The sequence below is a fragment of the Vidua macroura genome, chromosome 1 (assembly GCF_024509145.1).
Source record: "Vidua macroura isolate BioBank_ID:100142 chromosome 1, ASM2450914v1, whole genome shotgun sequence".
In the NCBI taxonomy this organism is placed as follows: Eukaryota; Metazoa; Chordata; class Aves; order Passeriformes; family Viduidae; genus Vidua; species Vidua macroura.
Window position 1 is genome coordinate 6,758,521 of NC_071571.1, and position 20,752 is coordinate 6,779,272.

General features: G+C 39.2%; 1 protein-coding gene across 8 annotated transcripts in view; it reads right to left on the reverse strand.

Annotated features, from left to right (window-relative positions):
* Positions 1–20,752, reverse strand: part of KMT2C (lysine methyltransferase 2C) — a 190,601-nt gene that overhangs the window by 136,365 nt on the left and 33,484 nt on the right. For all 8 annotated transcript variants that reach the window (XM_053982904.1, XM_053982937.1, XM_053982964.1 and 5 more), the window contains one exon: positions 7,766–7,854. In XM_053982904.1, coding sequence (XP_053838879.1) covers positions 7,766–7,854 — 89 coding nt within the window. The remainder of the gene's footprint in view (positions 1–7,765; positions 7,855–20,752) is intronic.

Here is a 20,752-nt window from a genome sequence, read left to right on the forward strand (position 1 = left end):
CTCCCCCCTCAGCCCAGTGAGGGGGCACCTGTTCTCTCAGCAGACAGCTGGGAGAAACCACGACACTATCCAGTACTACAATTACCAAGCTTCACTCACTGGCCCAGTTTAGGAACAAAAAAAAGTTTCCACTACTCAGAGCTCATAATTCTGTTACTGCTCTGGACACAATTTGATAGCAACATCACCTCTCCTGCCAGTGGCTGAGGAAGTCACATGCAGAGATCTCTTAGGTGCAGAAATCATTTACAATAATCTGAAAGAGGGTAGTTTTAGATTACTATTAGAAAATAATTCTTCTTGTGAGGGTGGTGAGACTCTGGCACAGGCTGCCCAGAGAAGCTGTGGATGCCCCATCCCTGGAAGTGCTCAAGGCCAGGTTGGATGAGGCTCTGAGAAATGTGGTCTATGGGTCCCTGTCCATGGCAGGAGGGTTGGAACTAGATGATCTTTAAGGTCCTTTCCAATCCAAACTACTCTGTAATTCTCTGATTTACTTACTGCAACAGGTGTTAGATGGAGACGAGAAGAAAACCTGCAGTTATTCTTGTTCTGTAAATTCCACTGTATATTTTGATACTTTTCACTCAAATAAGTTCTTAACTCTTAAATACATTTCATACTGAAAATAAATGCAAATTTTGTATTAGTTATAAAATAAAAACAAGATTCTCAATGTAGGACCATTTGAACTGTAATTCTGGTCACCCAAAAAAACATGAAACCATATTATGGATTACCATAACATGGAACGTCCATGACTCCTAAGCTAGGACTGGTATTCAACAGCATTCATCTGATAATTTTTCCACTAATTGTTTAGGTCTTTTTGAAACCCATGTCAAGTTTTTCATGCCCAAAGCCTCCAGGAACAATAAATTCAGTAACTGCAGTAGATGCTGAGTGCAAATGCACCTGCCCCTGTACTGTATGAACACCACCTGATGGCCCCTAATTTTTGTGCTGCACAACAAAATGAGTCATCGTGCCCTGTCCATCTTCTCCATACCACTCATCATTTATGGGACCCTAATACATTCCTCCTCAGTGAAATCACTTCAGATTGATGGTTTTACCTTAACTGATCCCTACACAGAAGCTGTTACTTACTTCTTGTCATACTTGTTGGCCTTTCCTGTACTTTCCCAATTACAGCTCATTACTTTTGGAGAAGGGAAAGCAGAACTGCATGTGGCATTTAACATGCCAAAGGTTTATAAAGCAACGGTAAAAAGAGAAAAAAAAACCTTGCTGATGCTTCATTCCACTTATCCCTTTGCCAGTAATTCCTAGAATTTCTTTCTCTATTTGACTTATGAAAGCTTCTGCAAGTCTCAGAAGAACTGAAGCACCACTTGCTCAGGTAGCAAAAGCTATTTGAAAGCATTTTTTTTTATAAAAACAGGATGGTCAATTTGCCCTCCATGTTCTTTTACATGAACTACTACTGAATTAGGAGTAATTTAATTTTCTATAGTCACTCTTCAACGCCTTGCTAATGGGTAGCTCTTTTATTATCCTAAATAAGTTCATTTTACCCACTACTTTCTTCCCATTTGAACCTGACCTAGAAAAGGGCTACACCAGGGTAGGTGTTTGTGGGACTCCAACACCAGCCTGGTTTATACTGTGATTTTAATTCATCAGCAGTGAATTTCCCTTCTATTTCTTTTACCAATCTGAAGAGTCAGTCTCAACACAGCATTACTGTAATAAAAATTAAGACAGGTCTACAGAATTAGCAAGTGGTTCCTGCTCACGGCACAAGGGATGGGAAAAGATCTTTGTGGTTCCTTCCAACCTAGACCATTCTGTGATTCTATGAACTAAAACATACACAGAGCAGCCTCTTTTCCCAGGAAGGAGAAGAGCATATAGAGCACAAAGCACATGCAACTATTTCAATATATTGGACTGGTAATGGCCATGCAGATCTTCCATCATATCACTAAGGACACAGCAGCAAAGTTAAACATCAAGGTAATGGAGAAGTGGAAAATTCTAGGTCTTGGAAAACTTTTCAAACATGCGGGATTATGTTTAACAAAGCCTTAGTTTGATACCAAAACTGCAAAAACACTACTGAATGAATAAGCAAAATCAAAAAGAATATGCATTTCATAACCTCCAGAATGAAAAACTCAGTGAGGTTAAAACTGATTTGGAATTAACAGATGCCACCAGTTCTCAAAACACCTAAGACAGAGATATAGGTCAGAAGGCAAAAAAATTGGATTTTTCTAAATGGCCCATTTTAAGCATGCATGATGATAAATTGTATTACTGAGTAAGCCTGTAATGGTTTAAATGCAAATATCAAGTAACCTCCTCTTTTGTTTGCTTTCCTCATTACAAACAAATTACCAGAATATAAAGCAAAAATAATAAGATGCTTATAATAATTACAACAACATGCTTCGGTTCTGCTAATTTTTCCAGAGGCTGAGCAAGTAGGAGTCAGCAGCATAAGAAAGAAGAAATTACTCATTTTCTAATGAGTACATAGAATATTAGTTGCCTTAAAAATATTTAAGTGCATTTCTAAGCATGTATTTGCCACAAATTGTATGGCCAAGTTTAATCTAGAAGAAAGTCCTCAGTGGTGTCAATTCTTCCTTTCATTAATTTGAGAAGGAATGGGTGGCAATGATGAGGCCAAAGTATCTGCCTGGATTTTAAACCTGGATTTTGGTATTAAAACACATTGCCAAGAGCTTTTGCCATCAATTCACCAAGACCAGGACTTGCTGTGTCCTGGTGTGTTTTACTTTGCTTCACTGAGAGGCTCTACTCGGTATGGTTCATGTAATTGCTAAAGGATGCCTATATTTCCTTTAATAAGCAGGATATTGCAGATTTTTTTTTCTCTAGGAAAGTGCTTTTCAGGCTGCTTCAAAGCTGATGAGATTCTGATGTAGTCCAAAAATCCCTGGCAACTTCTGCATGAATAACTTTCCTCCACTGAGAAGTGTTTCTTTCTGGTTCTTCAGTGTTTTGCCCGGAAACAAGTAAGTCTGGTCAGAGGAAGCTTCATCTTCAAGAAGTTAATGTGAAGTCCAACAAGAAAAGAACTGGCCAGGCAACATCACTGGGTCGGATAATAATGTTACTAACAACAATAATGTAGATAAGGAACTACTGGTTGATAAAATCATCCAGGATCTTTTATCTATTATCAGATCACCATGGGGAGTTGAGGGTCTGACAGAAAGCACTGCTGTAAGAGCTGGTTGACATTGTATGGATAGTTAACAAAATAAATACCCGACCCAAGAGATTCAGCAGTTTAAATAAGCTTATTTTATTCCATTTATTCCAGATCTGAATCTCAACACTTTTATGGTGGGACATAGGAAGAATTACAGACTCTAGAATGAGCTGGGATATTTCAATGGTGTTCTCCAAAAAAAAAAAGGAATGAAATGATCAGATAATTAACACACGGAATTCAGTTTCAACTTAAATGCAGAGCCAAAAAAATATCAAGTACAGAAACTTGCTGAAACTAACAGAAGATGGGGAAAAGAAGTAGAAGCCAAGTCTTCATTAGTAGCAAAAGGGCTACCAAACCTACAAAAAGTGTATCAGGAGCTTCTTGGTGTATTATTTCTTTCTTGGATTAGCAGTTTTATATTTGCATATATTCCTGTGCACAAAGCCACATGCTTTCCAGAATTTTCTGGTTTGTATATTCTTGGCCATGAGAAACTCACTCATCAGAAGAAAACTGTTCTTACAGAGATGAGGAGCACAAGAGGATCCAGAGGGGAACACAGCATTTTGCAGCAAATAGTATTTTACTGATAACCAAAAAGGTGGAAGGTGTTGACAGCTGGAAGGTCTTGACAGGACCAGAGGCACCAGGCACAAACAAAAACACGGGAGGCTCCCTCTGAACATCAGGAAACACTTTTTTACTGTGAGGGTGCCTCAACACTGGAACAGGTTGTGCAGGACAGGTTGTGGAGCCTCAAACTTTGGGAGATAAAAGCTGTCTGGACATGGTCCTGGACAGCCAGCTCTAGGTGACCCTGCTGGAGCAGGGCTGTGGAGCAGATGATGCCCCAAGGTCCCAGCCATCCTTAACCATGCTATGATACTGTGGTGCCAAAATGATGGGAAGAATGGGTAACCACAACATCAGCTGGATAGAGAAACACCAGTGCAACATCACTGGGGGAACCACAGTGAAGAAAAATGAAGGAGCAGACAGCTGAGAAGACCAGCACAAAGCTGAAGAGCAGAACATGAAGAGAGGAGCCAAAGGATCAGCAAGAGAGACAGGGCTGGTGGGTAAATGAAAGGAGTCTGTCCTGAGGTTTACAAGAAGCTGGAAAACTATTGATTCAGTAGAAGCAGTTGTCAACACCCTTTTTTCAGGAAAAAAGTTTACTTAGCTCCAAACAGATCTTTTTTTTCTAAATTCCAGAATTTCCTTTCTCCAATTCCAAATCCCTCCTCCTCTCTTTCCGTCCTTAAGAATTCATCTACACCAAAGGGAACTTAGTACTTGGCAGAAAAGGGACAGGGCTCAGGAACTGCTGCAGTTGGCAGGAGAAGCAGCCATACTGAACTGATCAGAGCAGCACAAGGCTCACTCTGCTCTCCTTCCAACTCTGCCTCGCTTCACATGTGAGATTACAGAATTTTGGGAAGGGCAGTAACTTGTTTCCCGAACTGCAATTAAAATGACTGTGCCTCAGCATTGCAAAAGAGCCCTTTGGGAAGAATTTTTGCCCTTTTTTATTTAAACAAACATTTGTGTCAACATTACAAATGGAAATAAAGTTTAGTACTTGCACACTCCTTGCTTTTTCTCCCCAAAAAAGATTTGATAACTACTAAACATTTCTTTATCTTAGGTGGGATTATATGGGGCATATGCTTTTTTCCCTCCCTGTGAGGAGAGTTCTTATTCCTCCTGCATAGCTCTCTCCCTAAAAGCAGAGCTCATTATACTGAATACAACATTAATAACATGGACTTCTCTCATTTTATGAAACTTAATTAAATAAAACAAAACAGAAACAACCTCAAAAACCCAAACTCACACAGTAAAAGAATTCCTGATTATTCTCAACATACGAATCAAACAATGGAAAGGAAGCTAGGAACGCAGAGACTCAAAATATGTCACAAATCACATGTCAAGATCTTTAGACATTTCAAGTTCTGTAATATTACTATATTGTGTTGTGGTTTGCCAACTACTGCAGGAAATTGCTGGCAAGACCACTCTTTGCAAGCGAAGAAAACAAAACCCTTTTTTAGTTGAAGCAGAAATTAATAAACTAGGATAGAAATACCCTTCAATTTAATCAACAGTTTTAAACAGAGCAACAAACTGAGATTATTCCTTCTCCCACACTTCTGTACTAACTCAGATAAGTGCTTAGAGTAAGTTTTAGAGGCAGCAGCCTTTTCAGGTAACATGATTAAACCTCTAGCAAGTCACATGTGCCCAGGTTTTAAAATAACGTAATTGTGATTCTGTCTCTATCAAACTGCTCAACATGATAATGCTCTTTCAAGTCTATTTTTGTTCCCCTGCAAAAATGGGATTTCAGACATATGTATTTTTACTAGGTATCTTTTCAGTGAGGAGCACAGTCTGTAAATCCATCCTGGGCTCAGCACTGCAGTGATGGTGCCTCACTTCCAGCAGCAGACCCACTGGAGTCTTGGTCCATTGGGATTTCCAGCACAGTGCTCCTACTGCCCACCCCTTCAGAAATGGGTATCAGCCACCTGTGACACTCAGGATTATTCTGATGAAAGATAATGGAGAGACTCATCTATATGCACTCTCAGAGCCTTAAAAATAATTATGTGTTACTCTCTTTTCTGAATCGGGAATTGCTCTCAGGTTACTGTTGAGGAACTTTGTTAAAAATGACAAAAGTAAACAAAAAACAAACAAACAAACAAACAAAAAAAAACCACAAAAAAACCAAAAAAAAAAAAACAAAAAAACCAGCCATCATTGAATTCTCTACACAGCAGTGTACCAGTTGTTAAGGTTTGAAATTCTTTTGCTTTTTTAAACATATTTAGAATTTTTAAAACTTCTCACTTTAAGGGAACACTTTCTGCCCCCTTCACTGACTTTTATAAGAATGTTTCTACCACACAGGATAGGAAGAGTAATCATCATCACCATCATCACGTAATAATGATATAATAATAGAATCAGAACTACTCTTCCTTTACCCTGCTCTGTTTTTCTACACACAAATACCTGCTCCAACTTTTTCATTTACTTATTATTAGTTTATTAACTATTAATTACCTACTTGTAGAAGCTGCAACACATCACCTAAGTTCACTACCACCGGCAGTTTTATTTGCAGGGGCAGAACAACAAAGGGCAGAATAAAAAAATGAAAGATCCGTGAATTAAGCTTTAATTTAGGCTCCCTCCACATGCCATTAACACTTAAATTCAACACAAGTTGTGACTATACACTCCTGACATTCCCAAAGCCTCGAGTCACAAGCACAGAGACTTCTCAGCACCATTCCACATCTAGCAAGTAGGAAGCAAACCACCAGCATACACAAAGCCCATCCTCAGGAGAATTTCAGCCTCCTCCTCCTCTGTGGCTTTCACCACAGCAGCCAAGCTCATGCATGGCCCATGAAAGATGCCGCTGCAAAAATGGCTCTTCTCAGGTTCTCTACTTGCTGTGCCTGTAAGACTACACTAAGCACAGATCCTTGTCTCCATCTTTAAGGATTTCACTACTTTACCCCCTCCACTCAGCAGCTATGAGAGAACTGGACAACTCCCTTAACTCAGCTGGCACTCCCATGCCATTTCTGCCCTGACCAACAGCTTCTGCCATTCATGTCTCTGTGCTTCCTTCCACCTCTCTCATTACACATACAGGATCACCTAATTAAATTTATAAATCCTTAGGTCTCAATGCATTTTCGAGGCTTATTTCTGTCAAACCAACAAACTTCTGCCACGTGGCCACAGAATTAATTTTCCTGGTGCGTTTCATCCTTCTACACTCAAGTCCCTAGTTAGAAACAGGGAAATGGCTACAGACATGTGGCCTGGCAAGGAGATGACAGTTCTTCACCATGGCCTTTATCTCATGTGTTGGCTCATCTGTTTGTCTCTTTGGGCTCCTGAACTGCCAGAACAGAAATCACAAACTGTTTCAACAGTACTCGGTCCAGAACAATGAGCTCCCTCTGGTAACTGAAGCATTTGGGTACTACCACAACAAATATTTACCAAATCAAGAGCAGATTTATCCTGTTTCCTAAGCAGCAGCAGGAAGCATTAGCATTTGGTCATCCTGGTTATCCCTTTGGTACATAGTCTGCTGTAGTTAGCTGAAGATACAGGTCAATAAGTAGTAGTGTACTTTGGCAGGTATTCCAAAAACAGCAGCTGCCACTTCAGAGTGTTTATTTTTGTTAGCCTTGCAAAAGTAGGAAAAGAATCTCTACATATGTACACTACAAAGAGATTCCCATTACACTACTTAAAAATAATAGCTTTGATAACTTTAAATTATTATAGGTTTAAATATCAAATAATTATAGATTTAAAACCTATAATTATATAACCTAATAATTATAGGTTTAAATATCAAAAATATAAATATTTTTCCTTTTAATTTTGTCCAAATGCACATGTCGTACTACAAAATGGAAGAACTATTTCTTGTCTACCAAAGTCCTGCATAACTAAATGCATTTCTGAGAGAGAAGCAATACCCAGAGTGCATCAGCACTATAGTCTCAGTACCTGTTTCCACAGTGTTTTCTGTTTCTGCTGCCTCCAAACCATCCATACTGTCTTCATCCTCCACTGCAGTTTTTCCTCTACTCCGAGGCCTGAAAACACAAGAAGGAAAAACTCTTTTTAGACTGAAAGCATTTGTAAAACTAGGATTTAAATCACTTCATTTCAAGGGATGAACTTCAGCACTTAATTATGGAACATTCAAGTTAACCCATTATTTCAGTCTTGTACAAACTGGAAGCTTCCTCCCCTTTTTCCCCATTTTACATCCCCAGTAAGGTACACCTGAATCAGTAGCTGGCCCCTTAAGTTTCTCTGATTATTCTCACAAGAAAAATACAATAATGAATTTTTACTGATCAAACAACAGACTAACCCAGCCAGATTTTGATAAAAGCATCCTTTCTGCTCCATGTAAAAAAATGTAACTACAGAGAGGTAAGAGAGAACACTATCCAAAATCTGGGCAGTAGCTACTATAAAACAGAGACTGATCCACGCAGAGCACCCATGGAAGAAATTTCCATAGAATAATAATGATGCTAAAGCAATGAAACTGAAACACACATTATTTTCAGTGAAACAATATTTTGACACATGAAGAAAAATGTTATGAGAGATGACTAGATGTCATCACATTAAAATAGTCATCACGTGAGGACAGCCTGTCAAAACTAAAATACCTGGCAGATTTGTTTCAATTTCAACCAAGGTCTGACGGAAAGCAGACAGGTTTGTGCCACAAATTCCAGCCTTTTTTCCCTGCCTGGCTCTTCAGTAACTATCATGGTGGGCTGTTGAGAAGCCCAGGCATCCAGATTCCCAGCTGTTCAGCAGCCCATTTGAAAGGGAGCCAAGAGCTTGGCAACTCGCCTCCCAAATTTTCAGGCTACTTGGCAACCTGCCTGGCATGCTGACGGAAAGCCTGGGAGACCCTGGGAGCTTCTGATTCCAAGTACACAAATTTTGAGCAGTTTGGGGCATCTCAGCAGTTCCAATGTCCAGAGCTCCCAGGCAACCATTCACCCAACCAACATGCCTTGAATCGGGATGCCACGCAGGCCAGCACACGGGCACCCCGCCTGCCCCCCCAGACAAAACCCCTCCAGTTCCTCTTTCACAGAGCATTCTGAAAGGTTTGGGTTTAGTTCTGCATCAGGAAGAAAAGGTTTTGGGATTTTTTTTTGAAGCGATTAAATCATTCCAAAACCAGCATTTCCTTTTTTTGTACAGTCTGTTATAGCACTTTGGTCCATCCCAACTATTTCCACAGGACTGGATCTGCCAAATCAGCTACAGAAGAAATGCTACCATGCAATGCCTTTGTTTCTCTTGGATCATAGAACTGGGCAGAACTGAAACCATCTCTGGAGTCTGTGCAGGTTGGTCTCCTGCTAGAAGAGGATTGATTCTCTTGGACTACCTAGCAAGACAACCCCTTCAGATTGTGTTGGGACCATTTTAGTCTCTGTGAAGGAGGAAAAGAAGAATTAAAATGAGGCTCAAACCAAAGTCTGAAAACCTCCCACTCAATTTACAAAGGAAATGAGGGAAAGAGAAAAGCAAGAAGAGATGAAGGACAGGAGGACTTTTCTTGTTATCCCTAAAAAATTTGTTCAGGATGATGCTGATAAACGTGAGCACAGTGGGAACCCCAAGGCTTACAAGGTTATCGCTCCCCTTGCCTGCTTATCCACAAGCAGTGACAGCACACCCAGAACACACAAAATAAGTAACAGCCTTCTTACGAGAGACAGAAGCATCCCCTTCACTTATTTGCCACTTCACAAGCTCCCAGTGTAGTCTCTTAAAACCCATGTTTCACAAAAATTCAAACCAGAATAAACTGCACAGTGACCAGAAGAAACTGTCCCACACTCCTCCCTGCAGCCACTGCATCAGCCACTGCATCAGCCCATCCAGGAGTACAGTGACCAGTGAGCTGGCCTGAATGGGGACACGTTCTGGAAGTGGGAAGGACACAAACATTGCTGGCAGCAGCATCTGAGATGCTCACACAGATGGATTCCCATTTGTAACAAAGAGTAGGGAGTAGAGCAAATGGCATATCACAGCCCCTGGATAGAACAGACTCTTCCAGCAAGACTGAGATACTGCAAGGAGGGTAACACTCCTCTAACACTTAGAAAAACAAAGCAGCAGGTAAAGAAGCCAAAAGCATTTAAGTATTAAATTTCTTGCAGCTCTTCACAAATTCCCAGCACATCATCCAGCACCAGTGAAAGGACAGGAATGCAGGTGAGTGAAAACATTTCCCTTGGTGCAGGAATACTCAAAAGCTTTACAGAACACAATCAACTAAGGACAGGGATTATTTCTAAATCCTATCCCAATTATTCTTCTACCAACTACCTGCCTGTAATGCAAAGGTACAAATCCATACCAAACAAGGATTACTGTGAAATCATCACAAACATAAATGATAATTCTGCTTTTTCACAGGTACCCCTTTTCAGTATTCCCCAACACAACCCTGGAGGTAAAACTTGCTGGATAGTGGAAGATGATGATTGTTTATGTTTATTTAATAATTTACAGATGAGTTTAGATTTTCTATTGAACTACAGTTCATGTATTAAACACCAAAGTACCTCACAAAGTCTTTTTAAACATTTTGTTTAAACAAGAGCAGTATTTGCGCCTTGAACTCCCTATCGTATTTTAGCAACCTATTTAACACCAGGGAAAAGCAGAGGTTTCAATTAATTAAACATAACTGCTTCTTTCCACAGAAGATATAACCACGTCTGGTGTTTCCTTGCCGTTCCCCTCCCCCAAATATTCTACAAAAAGCCTTCTTAATGTTGTGCAGGTTTTAAATAAAACTGAAGAAACAGTGGAAAACATGGCAGATTATATCGTTGACTTATTTTGCTGGTTACATTCACTCCCCAATCATAAGAAGAGATTTTATAGCCTACAAATTTATGTTTGGCTTAGAGCAAAAAAAAAAAAAAAAAAAATCAAGTCACAAAACAGTGAAATATATACTGTACTGACAACTGTAATTTAATGTTTCCACAGCAAATGCCATTTGAGAAGGCCATACAGCACATCTAATCGCTGCAATCAGCATTTGTAGTAAGAATGGATTGTTTCATGTTATTTGCATTAAATTTAAACATTTTATTTAATAGTTTTATACATAAAGCTTTTGTCTGGCTTGCATAACACTGCATTTTTCCACTGACAAACCCAGTTAATTTTTTTTTTTTCCTCTCTACACTTATTTCTACTTGCCCTTAAATACAGTGGGAAAACCAGCCTGTGCTCCATTCTTTGCCTGGGACTTGGTTTCTTCTCAAGTTCATCCCCCTGAAGGAAGATGTGAGAAGGCAATAGGGCAAAGATGGTGTCGAGGGCCAGTTTTCACAGTCTTAAAGCAATTATGAATCAACAACCAATGACTAAATGCCCTTCACCCACATGAAGCCAGGCAGTCCTGAAACATAATTGCTGTATTGAACACTACAACCTCAGATCTGCTTTAAATCTTGAAGCCCAACCCCAAACTTTCCTAGCAGGAGGAGTACCCACATCACCCTGCAGAACCCCCAGCAGCTCGGGAGGGCAGAAGTATTGAACACAGATGAGCCACGTCTCCTACAGCTCACAAGAGCCCCAGAACAAAATGTACAGACAGAGCCTGACCAATGCACACTCTGGCAGAAAACAATAAATATTAGTGGGCAGGCAGGGAGCTTGGTACACAGGCTGAAGTGCTGCCAAGGTCCCTGCCATGCCTTCCTCGCCCGCCTTTTTCCTACAACAGAGGTCAATTTAGAAGGAAAAAAAACAAGAGCACGTCTCTTTCTGCTCAAAAAAACAGATCTGCTGAGAGAAATAGAACTTCTTGAAGTGTTTAAAGCACGTTCAGTATTTTATGGAATAAAGTCAACAACAAAGACAAAACCAGACTTTATTAATACAGGACTCCAGTTGAATATAATTACTTCTATGGTAATTTTACTCCTACTTCGATAAAATAGAGTAATTTATCAAAATCCTTTGTGACCTACTCCTAAATTTTTTTTATCAATTAGCTTTTTTAGCTAATGCCTTTCATTAATCTTCATCTTTAAATACACCATGGTAAACAAAAATCTCGTAATTCTTCTCTGGGTAAGCAACTAATTAAATTTAGCCCTGAGGGCAAAGAAAAGCCCAGAAAACCCGTTCACAGGGCTCAGCAGAGCATTTCTCCCTCTGCACAGGGGGAAAGCCCTGCTGAGGCTGTCTCAAAGCCCTGAGGACTTGGATACCACTGGGAGATCACCAGGTACCTGAACAGCTTCTGCTGAATGCACAGAGAGCAGCATGGGAGAAAATGGAAAAGTCTCTTATTCATCTGACAGTAATGAGATACTGTTTCTTTTCTTCTCTTTTCTGCATGGTTGGGGTTTTTTTTTGTGTGTGTTTTGTTGTTTTTTGAAAGGTCACAGCAATAGCACCGTAACTGGACAAGTACAATGTAGGTCAAAAGTACATCTTGGATCTCACTCCTTCTTTCCACCAAGTGATCAGGAATAAGGCCATGGGCCAACATTTCCTGGAACCACATGAAATAACTGACAAAGCTCCTATCCTCAGATACTTGTCACTGCCAGGCCTAGTTTATGATTATCCAGAAGTTATTGTCAGACACCAATTTCTGTAAGTCTTCCCTAAGTTGCTACCAACAAAACCACGTGACAGCTCCTTCGAGACTATCTATCAAAACAGCCCTACTCACCCCATGTATTTTGTTCCACGCTTATGAAAACAGGTACACAAGATCCACTCAAGAGTTGACTCCTTTTTCCAAAATGCTGAAACCTCGACATCATTCAGAAAAGAAACCACCTTCCTTAGTATGCTTTGCAAGCCATGGAGCAAACTGATGGTACTAAATATATAAAATAGGGCTAATAGCCTTAAAAAGCAGTGCAACATCTGGGATACAGTAACATCCTAAACCAGCACAGATGTCTTGTTAAATGAACATCTGCCCACAGCCTTACGCTGGAAGACGGTACAGGAATGATTTATAAAAAGGTTCAATTAGTGCTGCCATCAGCACGGCTAGTCACAAATTAACGTTCACAGGCACCTTCACACGTGAAAGCTGTTCCCCTCTTTTCAGGAATCTTTTTAACAGGTGTGCAAAAGCCACATGCTCCCACTACACTACTACTGAACCGTGGAGTCCTAAACACAGCTGTGAAAGTTTAACTGTGCTTAAGTAGAGGTTAAAATACTCAAGCTTCAGCTGCTAGCCCCAAGCAAAGAGAACCACAGCAAGCAAGAATCAGTACATGGAAATACCTATGAGGAAAAGGGTTTTGGGGTTTTTTTTCCCCTCCCTGATCACTACTTTACTCTTTATTACTTCTAAGAGTTGAGAAAATCCTACATCCAAGTCTGGATAAAATGAAGAGCACAGCTCTGGAAGCAAGTATAGCTAGAATTAACTTCAATAGCCCTAAACATTAACAAGCCTTAAATAGGAAACTAACTCTTATATTGACTCCAGCTTCAAACTGATTGTGATTTACAAAATTCTTCATAGGATTTTTTAATTGAGCAATCAGCAACAGGTGAAAATATTTTCTGCATTTCCCTCATTCTCCCCTGTGTTTTCTTTCGTACATGTTAAAAATAGAATGAAACATGTAGTTTCTTCATATTTACTTCTTATGTTATGTATGTGTATACTAAAGGCTGAGGGATCCTGATGCAACAGAATGTGCAAAAGATGTGCAACAGAAACATGACAAGTGAAAGGTGACAAAAAGTTGACCGTTTACTAATAGAGAGAAGTGAAAACTTTCCTGTTTAACATCTGCCGAACCAGACTTTCATTAAAATTTCATGGAACTTGCACAACCTTCAGTTTCATTATTAAAACATCTCAAAAATACACTTGATATTGCCTATTAGTCTCCTGGTACAATGAAAGACAAGTGTGTTTCTTACTAATTTTAATTTATAAAGCATAATGAACTTTAAATAAAATAATACATCAAAGAGAAGTGATCCGGATTACATTTAAAGATTGCAACTTCCCATCTTACAACTCCTCTAACCACTAACAATCTAAAAAACATTATTCAGTCACTCAACATTATTCCTTTACTCAGGCTAAAACGTCTTCAGACATGAAACTTTTTCACATCTATATTTTATGCAGTTACTACTAAAAGCAATAAACACCTGAAAAAATATATTACAGCCTTTGCGATCAGGATGTCTGAGAAAAAGTGTAAAAAGAACCTACCTCCATTGGACAATTCTCAGCTTAACTTTTCCAGTACTCCCCTGTGACAGGGAGATTTGTCTAAGATTTCCCACACTGCCCAAAAAAATGCAAATAGAATTCTTTTTAAGATTATTTGTACCAAATACCATCGATGCATCTTTGCTTTCATTCTAGAGTACAGTCAGTGTTGACATAAAGTAAGCAGATGCAAAGGAAACCCACAGGTAAATGCAGAGCTCTTGAGGAAACAAGGCTGTCCTGAGAGGCTGGGAGTGAAGGATCAAAATGAATCTGCATTGCATAATTCTAATGATTTAAAAGCCAAATAAATTAGCACTTTTGAACCATGTGAAGTTTGGTTTATCAGTATTTTTGACTTCAATTGTCTTCACACAGTTACCTGTACTACAGAGGTTCTCAGGTCCATATTGGTGCAAAATTACTTTCCATGGAAGACTGAGAAAAGGCAAATAGGATGTACTGCCTTGCAGGCACTCATCAGAGGACTGTCTACCCAAATCAAAGAGCACTAGGAATGTCATCCCACTGTTGAAAAATCTTAATCTCAACTCAGTTCTGTGGAAGACCACCAGATCCAGGAGGCTGAAGCTGCACTCTATTGAGTGATGAGGCTGATCTGGACAAAGCCACCATATTCAGTATTTTCTCTGTTCATCCCTGATGCTATTTACAGTTGTTCATTTGAGTCTGGAACTGCTCTATTTGAGACATAAAGCTAATGAAGGCTATCATAGCTGAAACAGAGTTTTACTAATAATATCAAGACCATGAAGTCTTCTTCCCAACTTGTTACCCATTGGAGAACATGCTCAGTGGGCTGGCAAGAGAGACAGAGGGTCACACCAGCCAAAGATTAAACCAGGAAGATTCAGTATCACTGATTACCAGTTCATTAACAGTTGCAGGTACATAAAATAATACATTTTTCACATGAACCCATAAAATACCCATGAAATTACAGCTCTGCTACAGCCAGTTACGGCCTGAGACATTGCCAATAAGCCTACTACATTGCAAGGATTTCTGCACACCTTTTTGTGATACCATTACATGAGAAAATCTGAGTTAGATGTTCAAAGTATGAAGCCAGGCTGCCTGATCTACATGTATGGACTTGAGATTTGGAGACAGTTCCAACAACAGAGTGAGAAATCATATAAAAGGCTTTCAGATCTTTTAGCTTTCTTTTTTACTTTTCAAACTGACTGCTTAGACATCTATAAATTCTGTAAGTGAAAATTGCCTTCAGTCAACTATCTGTCACATTAACCCAGCAATGCACAGCATCAGAAACTGCTACAGGTTCTTCTTTCTCAAGAACCACATTCCCACTGATCCGCAGCCTTGTTTATAGTTTTAGTTCTGCAACACAAAACATTTTATGTGCAGACCTGAACAATTATACACTTTTCAGAAAAAACTGCAAAAAACTTTCAGATGCAATTACAACACATTATCTATCTGCAGCTTTGCACAAACTACATCCTTTCTACATTTGTTACCAATGCACTTAGCCACATTCACTAATATAGTGATGCACAACAACATACTACAGAATTACAGCACTTGCAGTATTTTTAAAACCTTTTCTAGAATGAAATTAAGACCATTTTTTTGGGAGCACCAAGAGCTACCAAGTAGAGACACCTGCAGGTTTCCAAACCCAGTAAATTCTTTTATCTACCTGGCTCCAGACTTGATAATGGCTCTGCCTTTGTAACTCCCTCAGACAATGGCAAGTGTGAAGCTCTTTGGTATATTTGCTAAATAATGTTTAGCAAGTCCACTGACTGTTTTCACATGTTCTCTTTTGAATGACAAAGAGAATAAAATGGCAACATGAACAGCTGAGAGACCACGGCACTGTCAAGAGCACAAATTTCTAACCTCTGCAAGACTTCCATGTGTGACAAATTCAACCCACATCATTCACCACTGCTCTCATCCACATTCCTCTGTCCTCTAAGTCAACAAAATTGCATCAAAATATGCTACTGCACCCAACACTACATTTTCCTGATGGGAAGCATAAGCATCCACTTCCATCTGAACGCAAGACTTCTTTCTCCATGACGACGGGCTATGCCAAGTTCCAACTCCTCCAATCTTGTGAACAGCCATGGTGCCCAGAATTTTTTACCCACATCAGCACCAAGCTCATGTCTTTTTTAAGAATTATCCAGCTCCTTGTTCTTTCACACGCTGCAGGGCTCGCCTGCTACTCTCTTTTGAATAAAGGTGGCAACACAATGGTAGGGGCTGCAATTCTCATGTCTGGTGATTTCAAGATCCTGTACATAAAATTCAGCGGATCTGAGTCATCACGCATGAGAAACAGCTGCCAAGTACTTGGAACTTGGTAGAAGTTTTGGTCTCTGTGAACAGATTTTTGTAATTTTAGCACCATTAATTAGAAGTCATTTTCAAAGATTTCCTTTTGGAACTTTGCAGTCTGACAGAGTCTTATCACAGGAACATGGTGAAGATTCTCGCAAAGTGCATTTGTCTCTTTAAGTTAAATATCCTCACTGGATGTATTTAGGTGCCAGGTGAAGGCTGTGCTCTCTGTCACTCAGCCACACACAGTGCAGGTGTACAAACAATCCAATAGCCTAACACTAAATACTGAAGTTTTTACTCAGAAAAGTGTTTTTATACCCAGCAAGTACAGTCTGCATACACTGATTATATAGTGTTGTAACCACTGCTTTTATTCATCATTAATTCAGCTTGGACACTCAAAAAAGGATGCAAATATTCAACTATCTTGTATTTTAGATAAACTAACCCCCACCACAACATCATTTTGAGAGGTTTCCAGATCTTACATCTATCAAAATGCATCAGTCAGCTCAGAACATCTCATGCTTTCTCATGGAATAAAGCTCAGGATCTTTTGTCTCAAGTCACTTTCACTAATGTCTTCAGACTTCACAGCAAACACAAGGCTTCCTGCAGATTACATGGACAATAACTCCATTCCTTCTTATGTTTTTGAAATGTTTCTGATGCCACTAATACAACAAAAAAACCCAACACCCTTCTCTCCCTCAGATGTGCGTTGCAGGATTTCCCAACAAAGGCATCTGTCCACCAGTTTCACCTGAAATTATGCTTACAAAAAGCAAAGAAGAACCTCTGGGCACAAATTTCAGTGTATTTAACCTTAAGCAAGCATTTAAGCTTCAACTAGAAGGATCAGAACGGGAAAGGAAGGGCAGTACCCAAAGAGCTATAAATAACCTGCTTTTATACAAGATGCTGGCCTAGAATACATTAGATAGAATTTTCTTTATAATACTCAAATTAATTGATGGCATGTAAGAAAAGCAGTTCTTGCATGTCAACCACAGTTTGTCATTACCCATCTAAAATGGATTTAGATAGGAAAAAAAACACAACAGAAATGAATGTCATATCACCACGTATCTTTTCCATCTGTTAGCACCCTTAGTGCTCCTTATAAAGAAATGCATTTTTATTTCAGATAATGTCAACAAGTATTATGAAATATTTCTCTTTCAATAAAACTGCTAGGAAAGCCAAAGGGAAAAAACACAAGATCTACTCACTAATTCAAAATCCATTAAAACTTAGAAGGCTTGGAAAACCTCAGAAGAATAAAAATAGATCTAAGAAGAAAATGGGCAATGGAATCAGATGGGTGTCAGTGCATATTTATAATTCACTTGAATTGTTTTTCTTTTAACAAAATTGTTTTCAAACTAGACGTAAATCCTAAAAGCCAGATCATGGAAACTATTTTTATACCAGAGTAAATAAAAGTCTGGAAATACTATTGTGAAATATAAACAACAATATAAGTAGCATAATAAGCAACACTCCATAGCACAGGCACAAGTAATGCAGATCTTCAAACACCTCTAAAAGCTTCTATATAAACAGGCATACCAATCTCTAGGGGTGTTGATGAGGTAGAAATTCTAAGTATTTTGTCAGAAATTCTGCTAACAATAATGTGCCTAAACCTTTTTTTCATCCCTGAAGAAGAGGCTTCTAACCTGAAGACATAAATTTGCCTTCTGATAATTAGAGATAGCTTACAAATAGCTCCAAGTAATTACAACAGAGAACTTTTAAACTTTTTTTCAAAGGACTGTTAAATTACCATTATTATCATTGCTGTTCACCAACATTCTCAAAATTTCACTTAATTTTATTTGAGACCACTACCAACTATACCAAGCTGCTTTGCATATTTTTTCTCCATGCCAGACTTCAGTCCTTTAATATTAAATATATTAATTAATGCTACTTTTTTTATATTATTGGGCGGGTTAATTATTTTTTTCAAGTCTTAGCTCCTCATTTCTTTAGCATGCTCTTAAAGAAAACCTTTAAAAAAGTGAAGTTAATAAAAGGATGGGCTTCCCAGCACTTGATGTTAGAGGAGCTCTTCTACCTGATGATCACCTTCACGCTCCCACCCTCCCCAGCCTGAGCAGGGATCAGGCTGTGTCAGAACTGCCAGCACGAGAGTGATCTACTGCTCAGCCTACGTCATATGATACAGGTCAGAGTTATAAACAAAATTGTCTCGGTGTCACATGAGAGGGGCACGTCCCCAGCGAACCCTGCTAGAGCAACTACTACAATGGAAGTCATCCAAGAGGACCAACTGATACCTCCAGGTCAAGTTCCTTTGAGGCCACCATCCAAGGACACAAGGCTGCGAGCTCATTCCATTTACTGCCCTGCAACTTGCACAAGGTCCTCAAGTTCCACAAATATACTTGGTTTAAGCATTAAAATGTGTTTTTTAATGTAATAGGAAACTAATTCTCAAAATGTAAGTTCACTGCGGAGAAAAACATGAAAATGTTCAAGAGCCAAACGTGCAGACCTGGCAACTTACAAATTATACTAAGTTGAATTAACACTGATTGAATTTCCACACAAATTCAAAAGATATAGTTTTCATCCCCAACAGTTTGCTTCCTTCATTAGAGGTTCATGAACGTCTGTGCTGGAAGCAGCCAGGGAGAGAGCAGTGATAGGAAAGGGTTACTGGAGAAGGAAGAGAGAAAATAAAAGCCAGTGGAGCTTCTTTTAGTGACAATGCAAGTAATGCTGTCTAAAAGGATTTGGAAATCATCATCTGAATCCCTTTGCTTTCTAATTTTTTTTTTTGCAAACCACCAGAAAAAAAAGTAATGAAAATAATCAGAAATGATACTGCAGCTGATTTATAATGGGGCTATTTGTGTATTTACCTAATCTTTTCTGAGCACAGACCTTCTGGAATGACAGCTTCTTAGATATTTATACTTTTATTTCAGCTTGCTTTTTACATATACACATATGCTTCTAATTAACATTTACAGCATGGAAATTCAGTTCTACTCACAAGACCACACCATGGAGCCTTAAAAATTATCTTAATCAAACGTTTCAGAAGTACTTTCAGGTATAAAAAGCTGGCAGAGCAGCTCTGAAAGAGCTATACTGGCAACCACTTGTGAAGATGACACAAACAGGGAAGAACATACATGAAACTTAATGGCCCTAAAGCTACTCATATTTATCCAAGTAGTGCCTTGGTGTCATGACAGGACAAAGCAGTTCCTAGCTCACAGCCACACAAATTTCAGTGTTAAAATATTTATTTTTTCTTAAAGAGTATTCTGCATAATTTTTTTTTGCAGTATTTTTGCACACTGAAATTTCTCCTTGAAGTACCTGAAAGCCTTTATGCTAACAAAAAGAACTACAACTGAGGCATGCCTTGCCCTCGGAACCTTAGAAACCATTTGTCTTTTGCAATCAATGTATTAAAGATAACATTTGAAAAGAATCTTCAACCACAAAGGTGTTCAACATTCATTACACCATCCCTGGAAAAGCTGCTACAGGGAGTGCTATCAGAACAGAAGTCTGACTGCTCACAGATTCAGTGGACACAATGCCAGAATCATTATCCATGCGAGCCCAATACCCATAACTATCACTCAATAACCGTAATTGATTGAAGCCCGTTTTCAGAAAGCCACTCACTTTGCCATTCCCTTTGTCGTTTGTTCCTCCTTCTGAATTCATGCTCATTTCCTTTGTGCACTTCTCTGGTTTCAGCTTTCAAACCACTGGTTCTTGTCCCTTTTCCTCTTACATTAGGGATCTCTTAAGAACTCGGTATTTTCTCTGCCAGAGATATCATTCTCTGTTCTGTAACTATGACTTGTTTTTAGGGTTTAAATCCCCCACTCCCATAACCAAACAGACTGAGCATCTCTACGTTCCTCCCCAAAGCAATTTTCTCCAAGCTTTCTACAATCTCTGGTCCATTTCATGACTTTTTGCCAGTATTTCGGTCTTTCAGTCGTGGATATCTGAATCACATTGAAATGGCAGCAGCAGATCTCACAATCTCTATGATAAAACAGAGCTTCAGTGCACAGCCACCAACATCTCACACTTCAAATCTCTTGCCAGAAATGCTCCTTTGTGGACTGTAACCCCATCCCTAAATCTCTACATGGCAACACCGTCCCCTCTCCTTATTCTGAAGAGCATTTTGTTTAACTGCTCTTCTGCCTCTTCCCTGTGCTCATCCATGTCATTCCATATCCAGCTTTCAACAGCAGTAATTGTTATTAATATTGACTAATACCAGACTCCACTGCTGGAGGACCACCCAAAAAACCCAAAGCAAAGCGATGACAGTTCCCAAAGACAACAAAGTGCTTGGTCAG